The sequence below is a fragment of the Apus apus genome, chromosome 2, assembly GCF_020740795.1.
Source record: "Apus apus isolate bApuApu2 chromosome 2, bApuApu2.pri.cur, whole genome shotgun sequence".
Taxonomy (NCBI): Eukaryota; Metazoa; Chordata; class Aves; order Apodiformes; family Apodidae; genus Apus; species Apus apus.
Genome location: NC_067283.1, coordinates 131,806 through 153,022, shown reverse-complemented (window position 1 = coordinate 153,022; position 21,217 = coordinate 131,806). Strand labels below are relative to the sequence as shown.

General features: G+C 53.5%; 1 protein-coding gene across 4 annotated transcripts; it reads right to left on the bottom strand.

Moving 5' to 3' along the window:
* Positions 1–8,802: 8,802 nt before the first annotated feature.
* On the bottom strand, positions 8,803–16,990 carry ASB10 (ankyrin repeat and SOCS box containing 10). 4 transcript variants are annotated; one of them, XM_051611028.1, is made up of 6 exons: positions 16,588–16,670; positions 13,410–15,673; positions 11,939–12,206; positions 10,950–11,454; positions 9,640–9,753; positions 8,803–9,436 (listed from the first exon to the last, which is right to left on the bottom strand). In XM_051611028.1, the coding sequence occupies exons 2-6, from the start codon at positions 13,630–13,632 to the stop codon at positions 9,251–9,253; spliced, it is 1,296 nt and encodes a 431-aa protein (XP_051466988.1). In that variant the 5' UTR covers positions 13,633–15,673; positions 16,588–16,670; the 3' UTR covers positions 8,803–9,250. The 4 variants fall into 4 exon arrangements, with proteins under 4 accessions (XP_051466988.1, XP_051466986.1, XP_051466987.1 ...); XM_051611026.1 differs by lacking the exon at positions 13,410–15,673 and having other exon boundaries at positions 16,588–16,990; XM_051611027.1 differs by lacking the exon at positions 16,588–16,670 and having other exon boundaries at positions 13,410–15,900.
* Positions 16,991–21,217: the final 4,227 nt, after the last annotated feature.

Below are 21,217 nucleotides of genomic sequence, written 5' to 3'. Positions count from 1 at the left end.
AGGTGGCATCTGTATCTATGTGAATCCATGGATTCCTCTCTTACTCTGTGCCCAAGAAGGTTGGGGCCCCACTTTGCTGCAGCCTTCAATCAGGTGTTTTGTGTGGGACTTGAAAGCCCAGCCAGAGAGCTGGACAGTTGAATCCTGTGTAAATGAGGCCAAATGTGTCCCTCAGTGTGGGACTCAGCCTTCCTCCACTGAACAGGCACGATGTGGATCCCCAGGCTCCAGCTAGAACATGGTACCAAGGGCCTGCACAGAACTCCCTCTTTCTTTCATGTCTCTTATGCTGCCCTGCCCCAAGCAGGGAAGCACGGGACTGCTGGGAGAAGCATGGAGAAGTCAATCTTAAATTAATCATCCAGACTCAAATACTGAAAACTGAGGCCTGGCAAGGGGGACTCCTCTCACCACCCTGGTACAGACACTTCCCACTGACCCAGAGCCCACGGGTCACCCAGGAGATGTGTGTGCATGGATGAGGACCCAGATCTCAGGCTGGCAGTCACTACTGTTTGGATTAACCCCACCTTAGGAATCAGTACATGGTAAGGGACACACTTGAGGTCTGCAGGTCAGCAGCCATGTTCTAGCTGTCCTTGGCCCAGCTGTCCTCTCTCATCCACCAAATGCTTCTGTGGGAAACAAACCTTCAGGATGGAGTCATCTTCATGCACACAGGTTGGGGTCACTCCACTGCTATCAAAGCACATGAGGCCATGGAGAGAAGGACAGCACAGCCAAGTGTCAGTTACTGGATCTCAAGACCTCTACTCCAAAGGGTCCAGGTCAAGGCTATGCAAGCAACTTCCTAACTCCTGAGCAATTGCAATTTGATCACTTGTTCAATGAACCTTTTATATGCTACCTTCAACCCACACCTCCCACCCTCATATAAATTAGCAAGATATTTGAGAGCAACAGGAAGCTGCTTTCTTGAGTGACCTTGCTGGGGAAACTGAGAAAGCTGGGGAATGAACTGCAGCTCCCACAAAGAAGGATGACTGCTTGTGCCCAGAGCAGCAGGTCCTTCCTGAAGCCAATAACAAAAGCTGCTCTACTGACCTCTGCAAATCAATAGCTTGCACACTGCAAGTCCTACATGTGTCTCCAGGATGAAGGTTCTGCTTACCTGATCAAACACCTGCATTACCTGCAGCCCCTGACTCTCCTGAAACACTGAATCTCAGGTCAATGCAGGAGTATGAAGGACAGGCTGCTCCCAGGCTGCTCCAGTGGGGAAGGGAAGCCAGAAACTAAGAGTTGCAGCAGTGCCAGGTGCTTCACTGACAAGGGTCCAGTCCCACAGGACTCAAGGAAGGTGAGCAGAGCAAATCTGGTGACATCAACTAGAGATCACCACTCCAGAGGTCACCCAGCAAGTCCTATTTTCAAAGTGGTGAGGCAGGTCCAAGGCCAAGCCAGAAAGTCAAATCAGTGGGTCAGGATCATTGTCAGCAGCAGGGAGGTACAAGATCAGGTGTATCTCCAGCTTAGGTCAGGCAGAGGCTGAGAGCGTGAGCTTAAAAGCAGTTCCTCAGCCAAAGGGGGGGCAGGTTCTTGTGGAGGTTGCCAAAGGACAGACAGCTGTGTCATCTAAGTTGCCCTGACCCCAGAGAGAATGTACTGGGGGCCCTGACAACTCACTCTGCTCTGGATTACTTTGTCTCATGAGACTTTGCAGTAAAGTAAGGTAGAAATTCATTTGCCAGATTGTAAAGCAAAAAAATCTAGAGAAGAAAAGGCTTAAGAACTGGGGAAGAAAAAAAAAAAAATTCCTTGCTCCCACACACCTCCCCTGCAGGGAGACCCTCCATTCCGTGCAATCGGGCTCCATCCCCCACTCATAAGAAGCTGGTGTGTTCCCTCAACGTGCCTGAAGCTGCACTGTCCACCACAGCAGGTCCAAGGCAATGTCACTTGCAGTTTGGAAAGCCCCTGTCTCACTGTGCTCTCAGCTGTGGACAAAGGCTCTCAGGACATTGAGCCAAAAGGGTCCCAGAAGAGACCTGCTTTCTCCCATCTGTTTTGGGGTTGCTGGGTCATGACTCCATATTTACCAGCCCAGTGTCTGGCTCCAAGTCTCACCAGTTGGGCCCCGAGCGTGGAGCTCAGGTCCAGCTGGTGCCCTTCAGCAGTCACAGACCAGCACATCACTGCCTGAGCTGGCCCTCCCACCTCACTCTGCCTTGGCTTCCCACCCCTCCTCTTGTCTATTTTCCACATTGGAACTGCTGAAGCTTCTTCCTCCTCTTCTTCTCTGCTCCTTGCTGGGGACATCTGAGCATGGAAAAGCCAGCTTGCCTCCATTCCTGGAGTCAGTAGGCAAGGCTGGAAAGTGTCTGGCTAGACACAGGGTCTGTGCTGAGGATGATACATCTGGTCAGCACCAAGGATCTGGTTTAAAAACTTCAACCTCTTCAGTGTAGACAGAGGCTTCCAGGGAAAAAACTACCAGCCTCTAAAAATGTCCTTGCTTGGTACATGCAAAATGGGATCCTCACAGGCTGATAATTTAGGAAAAGTTGATCCCATGCTACCAGACAGAAGGAACATCCAGGCCTGTCCTCCTTCCAGCACTGCAAGCTGCTCCTTCAAGGTGGAGAATCTGGACCATATTCCTGCTACAAAGGCTGTTGGCTAAACAAAGGCCAATTCAGTTTCGCTGTAGGTGTACCGGGAAGAGCTCAGTCTCAGGCACACAGCATGGCAAAGCACAACTGCAACAGTTAAAGCTTAACAACTGACTGGCAAATGAAGGCAGACCTTCCTAATGGGAACTGCCATGCAGCCTTGGCTTTATGCCTCCACCTGCTCCACTTACCATCTCTACACAGGATCTAGCACAACAGGACTAAATCTAGTCACAGCCTCTGGGCATTCCTGAAATGTAGCTACTAAACATATTAAAATAAAGGGTAATGTTGCAAAATTATTTACTCAACGTTTGGGAAGCCTCGAAAACGGGCTCGTTGTGGTGCTGTGTCAGCAGAAGGCAGGCTCCTGTCAGGCACGGACTCTGCTTTTGAACTACACCCACCAGTGTCATCCAGTATGAACCAGCCCTGGCTTGAGCTACCAGGCTCAGCCCGGTGGGTAACAGCTCATGCCCAAGCCCTGTCCCAGCAGGCAGCCTGGGTGCAAGGAGCACCCGGTGGCACCCGGTGGCTCCAGCTGCTTCTCCAGCCTGTCTCACAGACCCTCACCCCCGTGTCCAGTTGCTCCATGTGATTCTGCCTTCAGCTTCCTCCAGCAAACCCATCTGCAGCAGCGGGATTTGGAGGCAGCTCCTGATGCTGAAGTGCCCGAAGGCACCAGGAGGAGCTGCGGGGCCCAACCAGCCCCGGAGCGAGTCCTGCAGAGCCCTGGGGGGCTGCCCGGGGGGCTGCGCTGCTGCGGGGCTGCACCCCGAGGATCCTCTGCCAGATCCTGGGAATGCCACAGGTGGGATCGCTGCCAGTGCCCTGGGCAGCTCCGTCAGCCCTCGTGTGCCCCGGGCTAGTGAGGGCAGTTTGCCTTTGTGTGTCACCTCCAGCCCCGAGGTCCTTGGGCAGCCACAAATGCCTCCTGGTCCCACGGGGACACACCTGCTCCCTGCTGCCAAATGGCTGAAGCCTCAAGGCTAAAGCTTGTGAGAGAAATCAAGTAAGATCGAGTATTTAAAGACAATTATAAGGCAGCAACACAATAAATTTCAGAAGGTCTTTTTCAGAACCCAGCACAGGCAGCAGGTGCTGAGGAAGGAGGCTGGTGGAGCCAGGACAAACCAGCAGTCACACATGAGGGGAACGGAGGGGAACTCAGAGACATCAGTGAAGCACCAGGGAATGAGCAGAGCTGTTTGGGGGGAAATGAAACTGTTTCATTACCCTGGAGCCAAAGACAGTCCCAGCAGTCAGAGGCCAGTGGCAGACCAGTGTGGAAGAGTGACAAGATGATGAATCATAGATCTGTAATTAAGCAGCCTGATCTCTTTGGGACTGGACTAAACACCACGCAGGATGGATTCTGGGCTGGGGCAGATCTTATGGTGATTTTTTAAAAAGCCAGAGATGAGAAATCTACATCCAACATGATAAGCTATTCAAAGATGCAATTAACTAGTAGATTAATAACCCCTGCTATTAAAAATGTGTCTCGCTTCTAATATGTGTTTTTCCAGCTTCAATTTCCAGCCACGGGGTCTGGTTTTACCTCCACGTGCCACTCAAAGAGCTGGCAGTGCTGAAGCAGCTCTGCTGCCTGCCCAGCAGACAGCCTGCTCGGGGGCAGCTGAGGACCAGCCCTGGGGCTGGGCACGGTTTGGAAGGTGGTTCCACCCCTCGTGGCAGGGACCTGCCAGCCCCTCCTGCCCTGGGAATCTGGGGCTGAAAACCAGGCACCTACAACCACACACAGGACTCCAGGGATCAACCGAGTGTGTCCAACCACCATCCTGCCAAAGATTCCCACCAGGAATCAGTAACTCTTTCACAGCTCTTCCCTGAACCTTCTCTGATTTCTCAGTATTTTTGAAGTGCTGGCCCTGGAGCAGGATGCCCAGAGACAGAGAATCCAGAGTTGCAGCCACTAAGCACCTGCCCCCAGGTTCACCTGCACAGTGAAAACCAAGAACTCAATAAATATTTCTGCTCTGTATTTGAAATGAGATAATATTCCTGTTTTTCAGTGGTAATTAAATACTTTCTATTGCATTAGTAATTAAGGAAGATGCTAAAGAGAAACTGTTTAAGTAACGATTTTTATAATCTGCAGGAGGATAAGTTACATCTAAGAGCACTTTGCTGGCTAAGGAGTTCACTGAACCATCGATGTTTTTCTTTTTACCAAATCATGGCACACTGGGGAACTTAAGATAACTGGGGAAAAGAAAAGTGCAATGTCTTGCCAGTATTTAAATGTGTCCACATGGATATCCACGAAACTACAAAGCAGTTAAACATGCATCCCAAGCAACCACAGACAAGCAGCCAAAGGGTGTCCTGGGTGAATAAGTAAAAGCTAGAAAGCAAATGAATGTAAATAAAATTAATGTGATTTGAAAGAGGTATTTTCAAATAATTTTATGTAATTTTTTGTAAGCCTGCAAGTTTGATAGAGCTACCTAGATGGATATGACAAGCTTAGAGTCTTGTAAGTCATTTCACTTTAGTTCTGCATGACATCCTAATAAGAACAATTAGCTGTATGCTACAGTCAGGGTGATCAGTATTAACAGATTTGAAAGAAGGGGGTAACTGAGAAGACTTATTCTATATAGCCACTTGTCAGATGCATTTCTAGTTGTATTCTATGCCCATATCAATGCTACATGTTATTAGCAACCAGGGAGACAATAAAAAAACTATTGCTGGTAAAATTGTTGGGGTGGATAAAAATGAATTGTTGGGATGGTAAAGGTAACAGATGGTCCTTGCCCAAGACAACCTAATCTGGATGGCTTGAACCACCTGGTTCATGGAAAACCTGGTTTCTTACATGTAAGTATAAGGTGCAACATACAGGAAAAAAGAATGTGGGCTTCATTTTAACACACAGACACCATCCTGGATAGCAACGTCTGGAAACATTTAGAGGCTGAGACACATGACATCTGAACACAAACTGCAGAACAGGAGGGCACTGCTGCCAATGGCAGCCTCCTCTTGGGCTGTGGGAATATTCAAGTCATGGCAAATATGAACCTGAGGTTCCTGAGGCATTTGTGCAGCTCTCACATCCACACAGCTAAGAATAACTCTTGCACAATCACAGTGCAACCACATTTTGAATGGTGTGCACAGCTGTACAGCTCCATGCAGGGAATGGCACAGCTGAATAGAATTCCAGCCTGAGTAAGGAGAGAAATGACAGGGATCTATGTGGTTTGGAAGAATATGATGAGGAGGAACAGACATCTTGCCCACGTATTCTTAGAATACAAGAGTTAAAGGTCATCAAATGAAGCAAGAAGGTGACAGCTTAAAGGCAAATAAAAGGAGGTGATCTGTGCAATGTGCCACAAGGATATCAGAATGCTCATACACAGGTCAAAAAGTGACTGGTCAGATTTAGGGGGAGAAATATCTAAGATTTGTATATACAAAGATGCCCTTTTGACTCAAAAGTACCTGAAATGCAATTTACAGAGCTAAGAGATGGGGATGGACATCCTAGGGCAGGGCCTCTCTGTACTTGCTTTGTACAGGTGCCACTGGTTTACTAGCGCACCCATCACGGCAGGTGAGGAACCCATCACTCTTCACTGAGGGACAGGAAAGAACAAGTGTGAGTTGAGCAGGTGTTGGAGGCTGGGGACCCTTCTGGGGGGACACTGATGCAGGTGCTCGTCCAGTCAAGGGAAGGGGCAGGAGGAACAGGCTTTGGCTGCACAGAGAGAGCCAGAGTAACACCCAGTGGCTGCAGCTGGGATGGAACCTGATGTCAAGAAGTTTTGTTTCCTGAGCACCTCACTGAGAATGTGGCACTGGGTGTGGTTTACTCTGGCAGTTATGGGGGTGACTCCTGATGGCTCTGCCCAAAAACCCAGGTGGATGCTGAAGCAGGAACAGCAGCATGTGCCAAAGAGATATCCACAGTGAACCTGGGACTTGGTGTCACTCAGCAGCTGCCTGTGCTAATTGGTAAAAACACATGAGAACCACATGCCCCTGAGCTAATATTGTCACATGCTTGTTGTCCTCTGTTGAGACCAGAGCCCTCACACTCAGGACAGATAAATTTCCCCTGCATAACTCCTGTCCCAGAAGTACATTCAATGCTGGATTAGAAATTTTCCCTTTAGAAACCTGAGAAAATTTACCACAGTCTGTTATATTGCCAGAATGTGCACTGGAACATCAAACCTTTTTAATTCTGTTGTAAATGTTTTTTTTTAAAAAGATCAATTGCTAATCAACTAGCATAACTGAGTTAAACTCAGAGCATTTGTTCTCAGCCTGTGCTTAGCTTGAACTTTTCTGACTGTTTCTGTTCTGAAAAAGGGCTCGAGTGCCCAAAAGTTTTTCTGGTGGGTTTTTTTTAGTTTGTTTGTTTTTTTCTCCAGTTAAATCAGTCAGTCTATAAAAGATACTTCCTATTTCCTACTAGCCTCTCATTCCATGAAAATAGTTCCTCCTTGCAAACAGTAAAATCATGCCCTTTTAATTTCAGCAGGAACACAGATGAAATCTAGTCTATGAAGACTTTTGGCCAGGGATAGCATGTCCCTCTCAGACACCTACCTGGCCTCAGCCCTCCCACTTACAGTGGGATCTCCTGCCTCCAACCCTGGTAGCTCCAACAGGAGCCTTGGGAATTCACCTGCAGACCCAGCCCAGGTCCACCATTGCAGGACCTGTCCATGCCAAGACACCTGCATCCAAAGAGGAGTGGGCAGAGCCCACATGAGCTTCTAGGTGTGCAGAGACCAAACGCTGCAGGTTCAGCACCCTCAGCTGCCCTCACTGCCCAAGTGCTGAGCAGACTTCAGAGCTTGCCAGAGTCACCAGCCAGACAATTCAAAAACGCACCATTCAATCCTTCCCTGTCTTGAAGGTGATACTACCTCAGTGGCTGAGCACACATGACTGGACATGCCATTGCAGCCACATGGGCAGTGCTGGAAAGAAGGAGGCCCAGTGACCAGCCCCACCTGCACTGCTCTGCAGCCAGGCTTCACACCAAAGATCCACACAGGCTGAGGCAATCCCAGACACTGCTGCCACCAAAAGGGACAGACAATCCTTTTCCTGCTCCTTCTCCAGTCACAGATGTGATCTGGCTAAAAATGAACGCTCTAAAGTGGTGACCAGAATTTGGGAAGATGACTACAGGACCTGCTCCCATCAGCAGATCCCCCTGAACAAACATGCAAGCTCAGCCAGCAGGAAGGTGCAGGCTTCAGGCTGGGTTCCTGCACTGGTTCAAGGGAAATAGTGCACTACTGATCCGTGGCAGGAGTGCAGGCCATTATCCAGGTATGTTAAAAGCCTTAACTTCCCTGAGCCCTTCGTCCCTGTTTTGCAGATTGTCTTGGTATGTCCCCTCCAGCCAACACCTCACCTCTGCCCATGGCTGCCATCCAGGACATGGTTAAACCCTTCTGAGATGCACCATCTCAGTAGAGGTACCTGCACACACAGGCTGCCACAGCTGGTTTCCTGACATGTTTTGTAAGCTTGTAATGTGTAAATACATTCCCACTATACACCATTAGCATTCCTGCTGTGGTGCCTCACTGGTGTGAGGGCATTAGGAGCAGCACACTGAACCTCACAGTCAGCTCGAGCTTGTCACCTCAGAGCAGCACAGTCTGGTTGTGTAAGGCAGTGATAATTAGGGGAGCAGAGCTATACCCTGTGCCCTGACTGAGGCAGAAAAAGACAAGTACTGGATCTGTCAAACTGCTTAGCCCTCAGCTCTGTCTGCTCCAGTGTGATGGGGCTGACATGGACATTAATAGAGGCCTGGAAAGGCCTCTGCACCAAGAGGTGCAGCTGCAGTGCTGCCCCAGGGCACCCCCAGCCAGGCAGCAGCAGCTCGGGCCCTCCCCAAGGCAGAAGCAGAAATGTCTTTAGCTGACAGCAAAGCTCTACAGGATGGTTACTGCTTTGAGCCCTTCACAACTATGTCTTTAAATGGCAAGAACAAACATTACCCTTTACCTTGTCTAGAGCACGGGGAAGCCCGGGCAGCAGCAGCATGTGCACGGTGCTCTGGTAGGGGCTGGCTGGGCCAAGAGGGCACGTGTCACTGTGCAGGGCATGTCCCACGGATGAACTGTCGGGACAGGCTTCAAGGCAGAAGCTGTACACTGGTGGGTATAGAGAAAGACTAGAGTTTATTCCAAACAGCTTTGGTTACAAACTGTAAAAAACTTGCCTAAAGACAGATCCCAACAAATATCCAGGGCACCAGAGCTGCCTGGTTGAGGGTCAGGTTTGTAATTTGGGAGACTGATACCCAACAACTAAAACTGACCAATGCAGTGTAAGTGCTCCTTATCCCACAAAATGCCCTAGTCCCCACATCTTGCTTTTCTTAGTGAGTCTGGAGTTTGTTCTGGTCAGCACAGGTAAACAGAATGCTCCAGAACAGGTGCACAAGGCAGGGCACAAGGAAGGGACACAGCAACACGTTTGGCACAGGGGGCTGACGTGGCCTAGGAGGAGGTGTGCGAGGGGCAGAGGTGAGCTGGGAAGGCTCAGACTGCTCCAGCAGGGATGGAACATCTGCACAGAAATGCAGGGTAGGGCTGGAACTGCAGCCCTTAGTAGAGAACATCCTCGAAGTCGAGCAGCAGGAAGCGGTGCAAGGCACTCGGCAGGTGCAGCTGAGGCAGGACCAGAAGCAACCGTCCCTCCAGGAAGGTCCTGAGCGTGCAGCGGGCCAGGTGCTGCAAGGAGCGAGGTCTGTGCTCCAGGGAGAAGAGGGATTGGTAGAAACGTGGGTATTTCTACAGAGAGAGAAGAGGAGATAAAGCTGAAAGTCTCACCTTGGGAGCAGAGGCAGAACCAGACATCCCCTTACCTTAATCACTATGGTGCACCCCCCTGTCCTCCAGCAGCATCACCCCAGTGCTCTGCAGGTCTCCCCCAGCCCAGCCCTGCCCCTCTGGTGCCCTCCTGCAGCCCCCAGCCAGCCCCCAGGGCCCCTCACCTGCACCACCTCCGCCGGCACCGCTCCCACCCAGTCGGCAGAGACACGCACGCGGTCGTAGCTGTTGATCAGGGCCTCGATGAGGCGGGGGCAGGAGTGGCAGCACCGCAGCACCTGCGGGGACACAGCCCGTGGGCAGGGCCTGCCAGCCACGCCTCCACCGCTGCTCAAAACCAGCCCCCCAAACCCAGGGAACTCGGGTCCTTCCCTCGTGTTGTCACAGGAGATCAGACGGTGGGAAATGCCAGAGCACTGCTCCTGCACAGGGGGGAACTGAGCAACACCCAGCACAGCTGCTTTGGGCACAGCTGGGTCCCCACAGCCCCTCCTCAGACACAGGGACTCACACACATGGCTGGGACACACATCTTCATCTGCCTCACCACTGCAAACAGTCGTAAGCAGCCAACATTGCTTTATGCCAGACCTCTCTCCTTACATTTGTCTAGTTAGAGCACAAGCTACTCTGAGGCAAGGACTGACACTCATTTTCTGTGCAGCAAGACTAGGCCATCCTCTGGCTCTGTTGAGGGCTTCACAGGGGTCTCCAGGATGTGCTGTGCCTGGTGGGCTTGGGGCTGCACACCAGTCTGTGTCCGTGCTGTGTGTGAGGGGGTCCTGAGAAGTCCTGTGCTCTGTTAGCTGCTACCCATCACCCATGGCTTGTGCCACACATCTCTGGTGTGTACCACGGCCATGTAGGTGCAAGGGACATAGTGCTGTCTCTCACTCCACCATGCATTGCAGCACCCAGGCAGGTCCCTGGCTCTTGGCTCCCACTCCCTGTGGCCCAGGCCAGCAGTAGCTGTCAGCGTCTATTCCGGCTGTACCAGTGATCCTCATTATCTGGCGTTAATAGGAGATTAATTAGTGTTAATTGTTGATTTTCCTGTATTTTCCCAAAGGGGAGAGCAATCTGCTGATCTCCGGGCTGGGTAATTATTGCACTGCTCAAGAATTAAGACAGGAAATTAACCCTTTGATTGCTGATGTCTTGCCAAGACAGCATGAGCTGGAGGGTATGTCCCAAGGAGGAAACATCCCGAGAGGAAAAGGGTCAACACTTCACAGGGAAAGTAATGATGGAAACTGGCTAAGTACTGTCCACACAGCCCATCAGACAGAAGCAGGAGAGTCCTACAGAGGACATGTCCCAGCAGACAACTTCAGGGAACTGCCTACCAGTGATGCTAATGCTCCCCTCCCAGCCCCTGGGAAGAGACAGGCAGGACTGCAAGCGAGCGGGCCCAGAGCACGCCCTGCTGCCCCGGGACCACCCCTGCTCCGCGCCCTCCCTCCCTGGCCCGCACCTTCAGGAGCGCTCCGGGCCAGACGCGGACGGCGCCGTGGTTGAGCAGGGCTCGCACCACCAGCTCGGGGTGCTGCTCCAGCTTGTAGGCAGCTGCCTGCAGGATGTGGTGCAGCGCTGTGCTGCCGCCGTAGGTCATGACGTTGACGCTGGCCCCCCGGGCCAGCAGCAGCTCCGCCACCGCCGCGTTGCTGTTCTTGCAGGCCAGATGCAGCGGGCGCTGCCGGTCCCGGTCGGCCGCGTTGATGCAGGCGCCGCTGTCCACCAGCAGCCGGCAGACCTGGTAGTAGCGGTCCGTGTCCTGCGGCTGGTGGGGCTGAGCACAGGCAGCGTTCAGCGGGGTCTGCCCCTCCTTGTTCTCCGCCTCCAGCTCTGCCCCGCAGCGCAGCAGCAGCTGGACGTGGCGGGGCAGCCCGTGCCGCGCCGCGATGTGCAGGGCCGTGTCACCCTCCTCCTCCGTCCGGCTGTTCACGCTGGCTCCGTGCTGCAGCAGCTGCTGCACACACCTGCGGGGGCAAGGTGACTCAGAGATGGGCTCCCCTCTCCGGCTCCTATCCTCCCTCCCACTCACATCCCGCCTCTGTACCATCCCACGGCTTTAACTTCTTCCAAGAGTCCAAAAATCCCTGCTCCTCAGGCCCTCGAGCAGCCGTTCAAAGCCAGGATGACTGGTGAGCTGAGCTACCACCATCCCAATTCTAACTCTGCACAGACCTTTAATAAAGTGTCATCCGGTGCAGAGTCTGCCCCACACAACAGGGGGGTCCCTGCTCAGCGCATGCCCTGGTGCCGGTGCACGCACCTTGCCGGGGCTGCAAGACGCCGGCAGCGCGCTCGGCCGCAGGGAGGGCCAGCGCCTGCAGCCACTGCGGGACCCCGGAGGGGACCCAGGAGCAGGCAGCGAGGCCCCCAGCCCACCCGCGGGGACCCCTGCCACCCAGGGTGAGACTGGGGGGAGGGAGGCCCACTGTGCCCCCGGGGAGGACTCACTCGAGGGAGTCCGGGCTCTTGCAGAGATGCAGGGGCTTGTAGCCGTCCTCGGAGCCCGCCTGCGGGTCCGCCCCGAAGGCGAGCAGCAGGCGGGCGCAGGCGGGGCGGGCGGCGGCACAAGCCTGGTGCAGGGCCGAGCGGCCGCCCGGGGCCAGCCCCGGGTCCGCCCCGCGCAGCAGCAGCAGCCGCAGGCACTCGGTGTAGCCCCGGCTGGCCGTGATCAGCAGCGGCGTGGTCAGCTCCTGCTCGTAGCTCAGAGACCACAGTCCTGCAGGGAAGAGAGGTCAGGGAGCCACCGCCGGGCCCAGACCGGCCCTTGCCCCCGGGGCACCTGGGGGACATTCCCCCCTCCAGGCACCCGAGGTCCCCCGCGAGGTTCTGGCTCTTCCTGCCAGTCCCTTTTCCACAAGGTCCCTCCGTGCCTCCGGGCTGGGCTGCCAAGGCAAAGCCCTGGGGATGCTGGCAGGGAGCGGGACGGAGCGGGAGCCCCGGGACGGAGCGGGAGCCCCGGGACGGAGCGGGAGCCCCGGGACAGCCCCGGGACGTTTGCTGCCCACCTGCAGCTCAGGCACACAGCACAGACACACTGCTGACAAGAGGAGGGCCTGGGCTGCAGCAGGGCTGAAAGCAGCAAGGTGGCTGGAGGAGACCTGAGCATGAAGCACCCTAAGCACAAGGAAGGGAGCAGTAAACCAGAGAGGTGCTGGAACAGGCTGCCCACACACACAGGAGATGCAGACAAGCCCTGAGCAGGTGGAGACAAGCAAGCTTCATCAGAAATGGACACCCAGGGCCCAATAGAGCACAAGGGGCTGAAACCTGCCAACCCTCAAAGAGGCTGACCCAGCTGGAGCTGCTGCCAAGCTGCTGCAGCCTGGTGGCAGAGAGCCTGCAGCTCTTACAGAACAGGGCTCCTTAAATCATGCTTCTTGCTGCCCATCCAGGCTGGGCTGGAGGACCATGTCCCAGACATGTTCAACTCTATATCCCTCTTACCTCTCCCTTACAGAAGCAGCATGTGGTCAACTCTGCTTCCCAAGGCCCGGTTTGAACTGAGCTATCCCAAGGACCTACAGCAGGGCTGTAACAGTTCATTGCCCAGCACAACCCCCAGAGAGAGGCCAGCAGGCCAGCACAGGCTGCACACAGACAGAACAGGCACATAGACTCAGGCTACAGGGCTGGTCACAGAAGCAGCACAACCTGGACCTTCAGTCTCTCTTGTCCAGTGGGGAAGCCAAGCCCTTGCACAACCCTGCTAGAAGGGCCAGGTTCCCTGGGCACACCTCAGGCTCCCACGAGAGCCAGGCACACTCCTACAAGCAGTGCAGGGAAACCCAGCCACAGCCCAGTGCTCTCTCTGCCATCCCCACTCCTCCATAAGCCAAAGGGCATCACAAGAAGACAGACCCCCAGCAGTGGCAGAGCCTGCAGCACCAGGCTCTGAGCCCCTGCTCAGCTCCCTGCATACTCAGCCGGCGGATGTTGAAGCGGTAGTTTTTCCATTCTTCCAGGTCACTGGTGTCAAAGACAGCATTGGAACTCAGGTTGTTCTGAGGGTCGCTGAGGATCTTGGCCACAACCTCCTGATCCCCCCTCAGCAGGGCCTGCCAGTAGTCCTGGGCAGGACCACCCACCGTACGTGTACGAATGGCCTCCTGGCTCCTGCCTTCTCTGCGCGGGCTGCTCCCCATGACACCAGCCCAGACTCTCTGCTGCTGCCTCCAGCCACAGCCCCACCAGGGCCCCCTGCTCCAGCTGCCCTGCAGGCAGGGAGGACAGGTCCTATCACTGCTTGGCCCAGGCTGGGCACAGCTCAGGTCTCAGCTGCTCTATTCTGGGAAGCCTTATGACCTCATGACTGTGGCCAAGAGGCTGACAAGGACACCCCTCTGGCAGCACTACCCTGTCACTGGCTGTGAGGCAAAGCCCCCAGGCAGGGCAGGGCAGCAGAGTAGCCTGAAGGGTAGAAATGGAGACAGGACATAGCTAAGAAAACAGCAAAGTGGCCTCACAGCCAGCCTGTTGTCACCAGGTGCTGCCCAGACCCAACAGCACAACCCAGCTGCCTCCCTAGAGCAGCAGCACAACCCTGTCCAGCCCCTGGCTCCTTGCACATCTCCAGCACTGCACCTCCACTCACTGGTTCCACCTGAGCCCTTGGCACTAAGCGGGTTTTTAAACAAGCCACAGGTAAGTTTTTTTAATCAAAGCTTAAAGCCAAAGGGCAGGTAGGAACAGGCACAAGGATGGAAAACAGTGCATTACAAGGGAAGTAAAAACATAGAAGGTAATTATTCCTTAGACCCCTTCCTGCTCTTCCTTGAAATTCAGCCTTGCAGAGAACTCCTGCATGGTTTCAGTGCTCCCTTTCCCATCCTCTGACATTCCCCTCACTCAGGGTCATCCCTCACTCTTGCAGCTGAGAGAGCATTTTCCCCTGTCCCCACAGAGCTGCATACACCCCCCACCCCACTCTGGTGACAGAACAGCACACTTCGCTCACAGCCAATCAACATTGGGTGCATTTTGTTCAGAGCACACGTTTTAAAAAACACAAATTGCCTAGAAGACTAGTAGTGTTTAGTTTTGTCACAGAACTATGCAGATCACACAGTTAAAACCAAGTTAAATGACCCTTATAGACCACCAAACAACACTTACCTGGGGAACCAGAGATGAGTGCAAGATGGAAACTTTACCTTTCTCAGTAATGAAAATAAATTACCAAGTTCTATGCTGACTGTCTCTAGCATCCTCTGCCCATGCAGACTTTCCCACCTGGTCTAGGTACAATGTAGTACATGAAAGAGTAAAAAAAAAAAAAAAAAAAAAAGAAGCACCAGGCAGACTGACTCATCTGGTGGGATCCTGTATTTCCCCAAAGATACAAGTAGATATCCCGTAAGAGCCTGAGATTCCCAATCACAAGAGCCCCATCAAGGAAGCAAAAGGCTGTGTCAGTTAGTGTCAGTAACACCAGATAATCTACCCTTCCTCTGGGCTTCTTACAATATCAACACAGGTTACTTGGGAAAGACCAGGTCACCAGAACCTGCTTTTGAGGTCTGCACCTGGGCAAATTTTAAGAAACTGTCCCAGCAGGCCAGGAACAGACATAACCAAAGACTTAGGTAGCATTAAGATTTGCTTTGTTTTTTGTTCTACACCCTTATCTGATAAGCTGGGCAGTGCATTTTTGGTCTGTGCTTGATGAATGATGTTTGGCTGCATTTTTTATATCTTAAAACTTCGGTGATAGGAGCAATTTCTGGATGAAGCTGTTTTACATCAGCTGTTCTGTTTTCTTTGGGGCACAAATCTTTACAAGCGGACTGAATTTGCTGCTCAAGTGTCTGTCAGCCCAGCACAAGACTGGAGTTAAAATGTGCAACTAATATTTTTCTGACAAGCAGTCTCAGTTACACAAAGGGTAATACCTTTTGTATTTTTATTCCTAAGCAGACAGCATCAATTCAAAACCTGGGCTGTATAAATCTTGGAACTCAGTAAATAATCTTCACCACCCATAAGCAGCAGCATTGCATCTGCAAGCCCACCCTGATTGTCTCCTGCTAGCAGGGATCCCTGCAAAGCACTCAGCCATGTTCAAGCGTTACCATTGTGCTCCACAGCTTTGTGCCAGGGAACTTGAGAAGAGCCCACATCCCTGGGAAGTGCCCTCCACCAGCAGCTGCTCTGTCCTGGCACGGTGGGGGCTTTGCCAACAACCTTCTGTGGAAGGGAGCAGTGCAGTCACAGCCCCTCCTCACCTGGCACTGTCTGAATTCCTGCACCGCGCTGCTCAGACAGCACAAGGACGCTGCCCTTCCAGGGCACATCCCTCCCTTGCTCTCTCCCCCTGGCAGACTGGATTTCTGCTCCCCTCACCCACTCCACCTCATAGAAGAGGTTGCAAACCCTGCATGTGAGATCTGGCAAAACACCAAAAGCTTTTGTTCTGCAGCAAAGCCCCCCTCCAGCTGCCCACTGTTAGCCCTCCCACCCTGACCCCTGCAGCTTCCCCAGCCAGCGTGCAGAGCAGGGATTGCAGGGGCTGTTTCACCCCTGGACTTCACAGCAGCAGCAATAGGAAGACATGGAGAGACTGTGGCTCAGTCCCCACGCAGCTGCCTGCAAGGCTGAGCACAGCCATGCCTCTGCCTCAGGACATGGGCAAAGGTCTGCCCAAGGGGCACTGCCAAGACCTCTCTGCTGCTCCCAGATCATGGCACAGCCTCCAGTTTCTAGTGAACGGAGGTAACAGACCCAACTTAAGACATAAGGCAGAAAAGCATCCCTGTGCCACCTGATGCCTCCTCTCTCTCCATCACACACATTTCAGATCTGTCCCAGCAACCTCTAACAGGACAGTCCTGATGTTGTTCCTTTCCAGCAGCCCTTCCAACAGGCCTCTTCACAGCATTTCCCAGTAGATCTGCATCTGGCCACCTTCAACAAGCCTACTTCCACTTGTTCTACAGTCCTGGAATCCTCATACCTCACCCAAAAGCCTTTTGTACGAAGTCCCTCTGCCAACACCTTGTCTCCATCACTGGGCATTCCTGTCATCCCTTTTCTCAGGTGTCCGTGCTCCCTTTCTGGTCCCCATCCCAGACACTTCCCATCTCCCAGCCCTGCACACCCACCACGTTTCCTGCTTGTCCAGCGCAGCTCCTCACCCCTGGTCTCGATGATGAGGTTGACAGCTGCGCCCTTGGTGAAGTATTTCTGCACCATCTCCAGGTCCCCAGCAAAGAGTGCGTTCTGGACCAGCAGATCCCGGCATTCCAGGGGCTCCAAGCGGCTGCTCCGGCGCCCTCGGCCCCGGGAGCTGGGGCTGTGCTCCTGGGGGTGGTCCTGGTGCCCCGAGCACCTCGAGTGCTTCTGCTGCTTCTCATCCAGCAGCGGCACCCGCCGCGTGGCCGGGCTGAGGGGAAGGGCACAGTCCATCGGGCACGGAGGGACCAGCCCGGACCTCGGTGAACACGCTGCTGCAGCAAGAGCCTCTTCCCGGCGATGTCCTGTGCAGGCTGCTCCCAGGCCCCTGCTCCCAGGGTCTGGCTGGATTCAGGCACAGGCCTGACTCACCCAGTATAAATAGCCCTGCTTGGCAGCTGCCCCTCACCACCTCCCTGCTTCCAAGAGCCTATTTTCAGCAGCCACCAGCACAGATTAGGCACAGCAGAGGGGCAGCAGCAGCCTGGAAACACTGTCTGCTTGCTAGTTGGCTTTACAAAGCCTCTGCTCCAAACTGCTCCTGTTCAGGCAGAAGCAGAGCAAGGTGGGAGCAATCCCAGCAGCAGAGCTGCAGCAGAACTGGTTTCAGAAGTCATATGGCACTGAGTACAGAGGCTTTCCCCACAGGCAGCTCCTCAGGGTCCCAGAGCCCCTCACAAGCCCCAGACAAGCTCTCAGGACCCAGGACTCTCAGGACCCATCACTCGGGCAGCGGGGCCGGCTGCCGAGACACTGCTGAGCAGGAGAAAGGGGGGCATGCAGGCAGACCCTGGGAAAAGCAGCTGGTATGGCAGGAACCACATTTCCTGGCAGTAAGACAGTCCCCATGCAAACCTCTAGGGGTTGGCAAGTGTCTTCAGGCTTCTGAGGGGAGCACACCCAGCTTTGCCATCTGCCCCTCCAGCCACAGGGGGGTCACATCTGGAGGGGTGAAAGATGCTGGGGTGCCCTGCTCTGCCCCAGTTACCATGGCTCACTCCGCTGGCCAAAGGGGATCCTGTGAGCTGGGATGGTGTGCAAGCTCCACAGAGGTTCGGGACCTGTTGAACTTTGTCTACCCTCAAATTACTGTCCTGTAACTGACTCGTTAATTGCTGTGTCCCTGCCAACTCGAGCAGCTTCCAGCTGGGCAGGCTGCAAGTGCCAGCAATGGCAGCAGGACTCAGCAGTTGCTGTGGGGATTTCAGCCACTGTTCCCTACCCAGTCCTACAGCCCAGCCTGTCTGGGGTGACCTAGCAGAGACCTGCAAGGGCTGGGGGGCCCTGCACCCAAACCACACACCCACCTGGGACTCCTGGACAAAACCCTCCCACTGGGCAACAAGGTTTTGCTAGACTGGTCAACCAACCAGACTCCCCTCCTGGCCTGCACCATCTATCCTGCAAAACAGGCAAGTTGTGTCATTTGTTCATATTAAATAGGTCTTTGAGTTTTGGGTATTTTTTTTTTCTTTTATTGTAGGGCTGGGTTGGTTCTCTTGGGGGGGGGTGGTGTTGGGATTTTTTAGTTGTTGGCTTAATTTTTCTTTTGTTTAGAGTGAGTTGTTTGCATTTTGTTTGGGGTTTTGTTGGTTGCTTGCTTTGTGGGGCTTTTGTTTGTTTGTTTGTTTTTGTTGGGGTTTTTTGTTGCTGTCTGTTGAGGGTGTTTTTTTCTCAGACCATTTGTCTTTACCCTGTTGACTTTGTTCTATACTGTGACTTCCTGCACCCTACAACCACCCAGGAAAGGCCTGGAGGAGGAACACGCCGAGGCTGGGCTGAAGCCAGGTCTGGGCTGTGGCACCAGGACACTGGCAGAGGGCAGGGCCTCCCACTCGGGCAGTTTCACAGACCACAGGCTGAGCGGGTGTGTGCATGTCTGCCTTTGCATCAGCTATCCTGGAGATCTCCTCCTGCTCCCAGGGCTAATGATGAAAAACCCAAAACCACCCCACAACACACAAAAAAACCCACCAAAACCCAATGAACTCAGCAATAAAATAAAAAGCCCCAAATGCACAACACACAGGCAGCCACACTCTCCCTCCTCTCCTCCCAGCAGAGCCTTCCCTGTGGGTTTGACAGGGCTCTGGCATCTGCCCTGGCCCCACCGCAAACGATGTCCTTTGCTTGCTCTGCCTGATAGGTCACAGGAGGGAAGTCAGGACCATCTGTCCCCTCAGCACTGTCATCTGGTAGGACTTGTCCAGCTACTGGCACAAGGCTTTACCTTCAGTCTACTGAGCCCAAGCCCTGCACACTCCAGAGCAGGCTGCACAGTCTGGGTGGAGAAAAAAAAGCAGGCTCCTTCTCACTGGTTTCATAACACCTTCCCAGCAGGGCCACTGGGCCTGTCTGATGCACAGAGCAGCAGCACCCAGTCCCTTGCCCCCAGTGATTTCATGGCCTTCAGCAAGTCCTTCCTCAGATGTTTTGCATCTGTTTGTGAGGAAGAAGAGGGTCCTCAAAGGTCAGAGTGCAGGGAACCACCTGCAATCCCATGACCCAAGGCTGACCAGGGGGAAGATGATGCAGATCCTTGAAAAAAAGAAAAAAGTGCTGCCATTTGTTTCAGTCATCCATCTGCTTCTAAACCAGTGGCTCCAGTGGCTGACAGTAACTGATTTTGGGAAGGCATTTCCCTAGAGTGTACACAAGCAGCCACCCCATCCCACCCACCAGTGTTGGTGCACCTCCAGACATCACACCTCCTTGCCCACAAGAAGCAGTAATAAGGACAACAAGTTGGAGCAGATAACTATTTCCCCCATGAGAAAGATGTTAAAACCAAGGTACTCAGCTGTGCAGCAGCAGCCCAAGTTAGAGTAAAGAGACGAGGGAAATCTGTCTGTGATGTGTACATGAGTGCCCTGGCTGTGCCTTCCTACTGTTGTGCCCCAAACACTCTCTTCCGGAACTTACTGCCCTCTTTGGCTTGTGTGGCTGCTCATATCCTTGGTCCACTGCCACATTCAGCATCTGTGGCTCCTCTCTCAACTGATCATCAATCTGGAGGAAAAAAAGACCTCAACACAGCACCTGGCAGATGCCTGGTTCACCTCTAACACCCACTGTTCCTCAACTCTATCCAGAAGCACTGTCTTTAGAGGCCACAGCACACTGGCCATTCCCAGTCCAACTACCTCCTACCCACAGACACAGGTTGCACAAAACAGTGGTAAAATGAGCTTCCTCCCAGAAAAAAAAAAACAAAAACGAAACAAAACAACAAACAGCCATGACACCTTCTCTGCTCTTGGATTCCATGAATCACAAAAGCTGTTCCATTTCCCTCTGCATCTCCAAGCAAAACATCCACAGTTGCCACATGGGAAGGGCCACAAGACACATTCAAGCCAATGAGGCCCCTCCCTCCTCACCTGCACCCAAGTATCTTTCTCCACCTCTCTCCTCGGATCAGCTTCAGGTCATAGTGCTGAACTTGGTCTGCAAAGATGGGGCAGCTGAACTTCAGACTCACTCTTCCAGCTGCATATTTTGTGCTACATCCCAAAGACAGTGGGGCTCTTGCCTTAGGCCTCCCTACCTCCCCATCTGTCAGGAGAATGTCTCTTTGCATTTTTCATCCCCTCATGCATTGTCATGTCACACCCTCCCTGCTTGTGTTTCAGCCCCCATCGGGTAAGACCTGCTGCCTTCCCACACTGAAGCCCACCCTGCTCCCTACAGCACCTTGACCACCCCCCTGAGGGCAGCAGCACAGGCAGGTCCTGGACATGCAGCACAGCTTCGCTTGGATGAGCTGAACCACTGCACACAAGAAGTAAAGCTTGGCAGCCAGAGCAGCCAGGTTCTGCCCCCACAGGGTCTCAGCAAGGAAAGCCAAGCATCCCAAGCACATGCAAATCCAAATGCCTGTGTCTGGCACTGCCCACATCCACACCCAGATGTGCCAATAAGCGACTGGAAACCCAGGATGGGCTCATTCTTCTTTCAGCACAACTGTAACCACAAGAAGTGGCAAGTGGATAGCAGATACCCAAAGCCCTATGCTGAAGATGAAACGTGGCGTCCTGAAGATTAAACCACCACAGGCAATCCTGTTCTCTGAAAGCAAGGTTGAGGTTTCAGCTGGATCCTTACTACCCAAGCACAGGCAGAGGGAGGTAACAACCAAGCAAAACCACAGCTGGGACCTGGAGGGGCTCAAAGGGGGCTGAACACAATCAGGAGGGAGAGGACAGAGGGAGAAGACTGAACACTGCTTATGCCACCAAGGCAAGCACAAGGATGAGGGAGCACAAGAGTCTTGTACTACACCACAGGATTTCTATTTTGCAGAGGTTGGGAGGACAGTGGAGGGTGCCCACACAGCAGCCAGAGCAATGGGGACAGAGGGACAGCAGCAAGGACAACCTCCCATTCAGCCACTAACCAGCACTCAGGGAACTGCTGCTGAAGCTGCTGCTCCCTCATAGCTGGTCCCTCCAGCTCACGCAGCTTCCCAGGGGAATTCCAGGGCACATGCTGGTGCTCAGCTTCACAGCCAGCAGGCCAAAGGTGTCTCTCCCAGCAGTGCCCAGAGCACAGCAGCTGAAA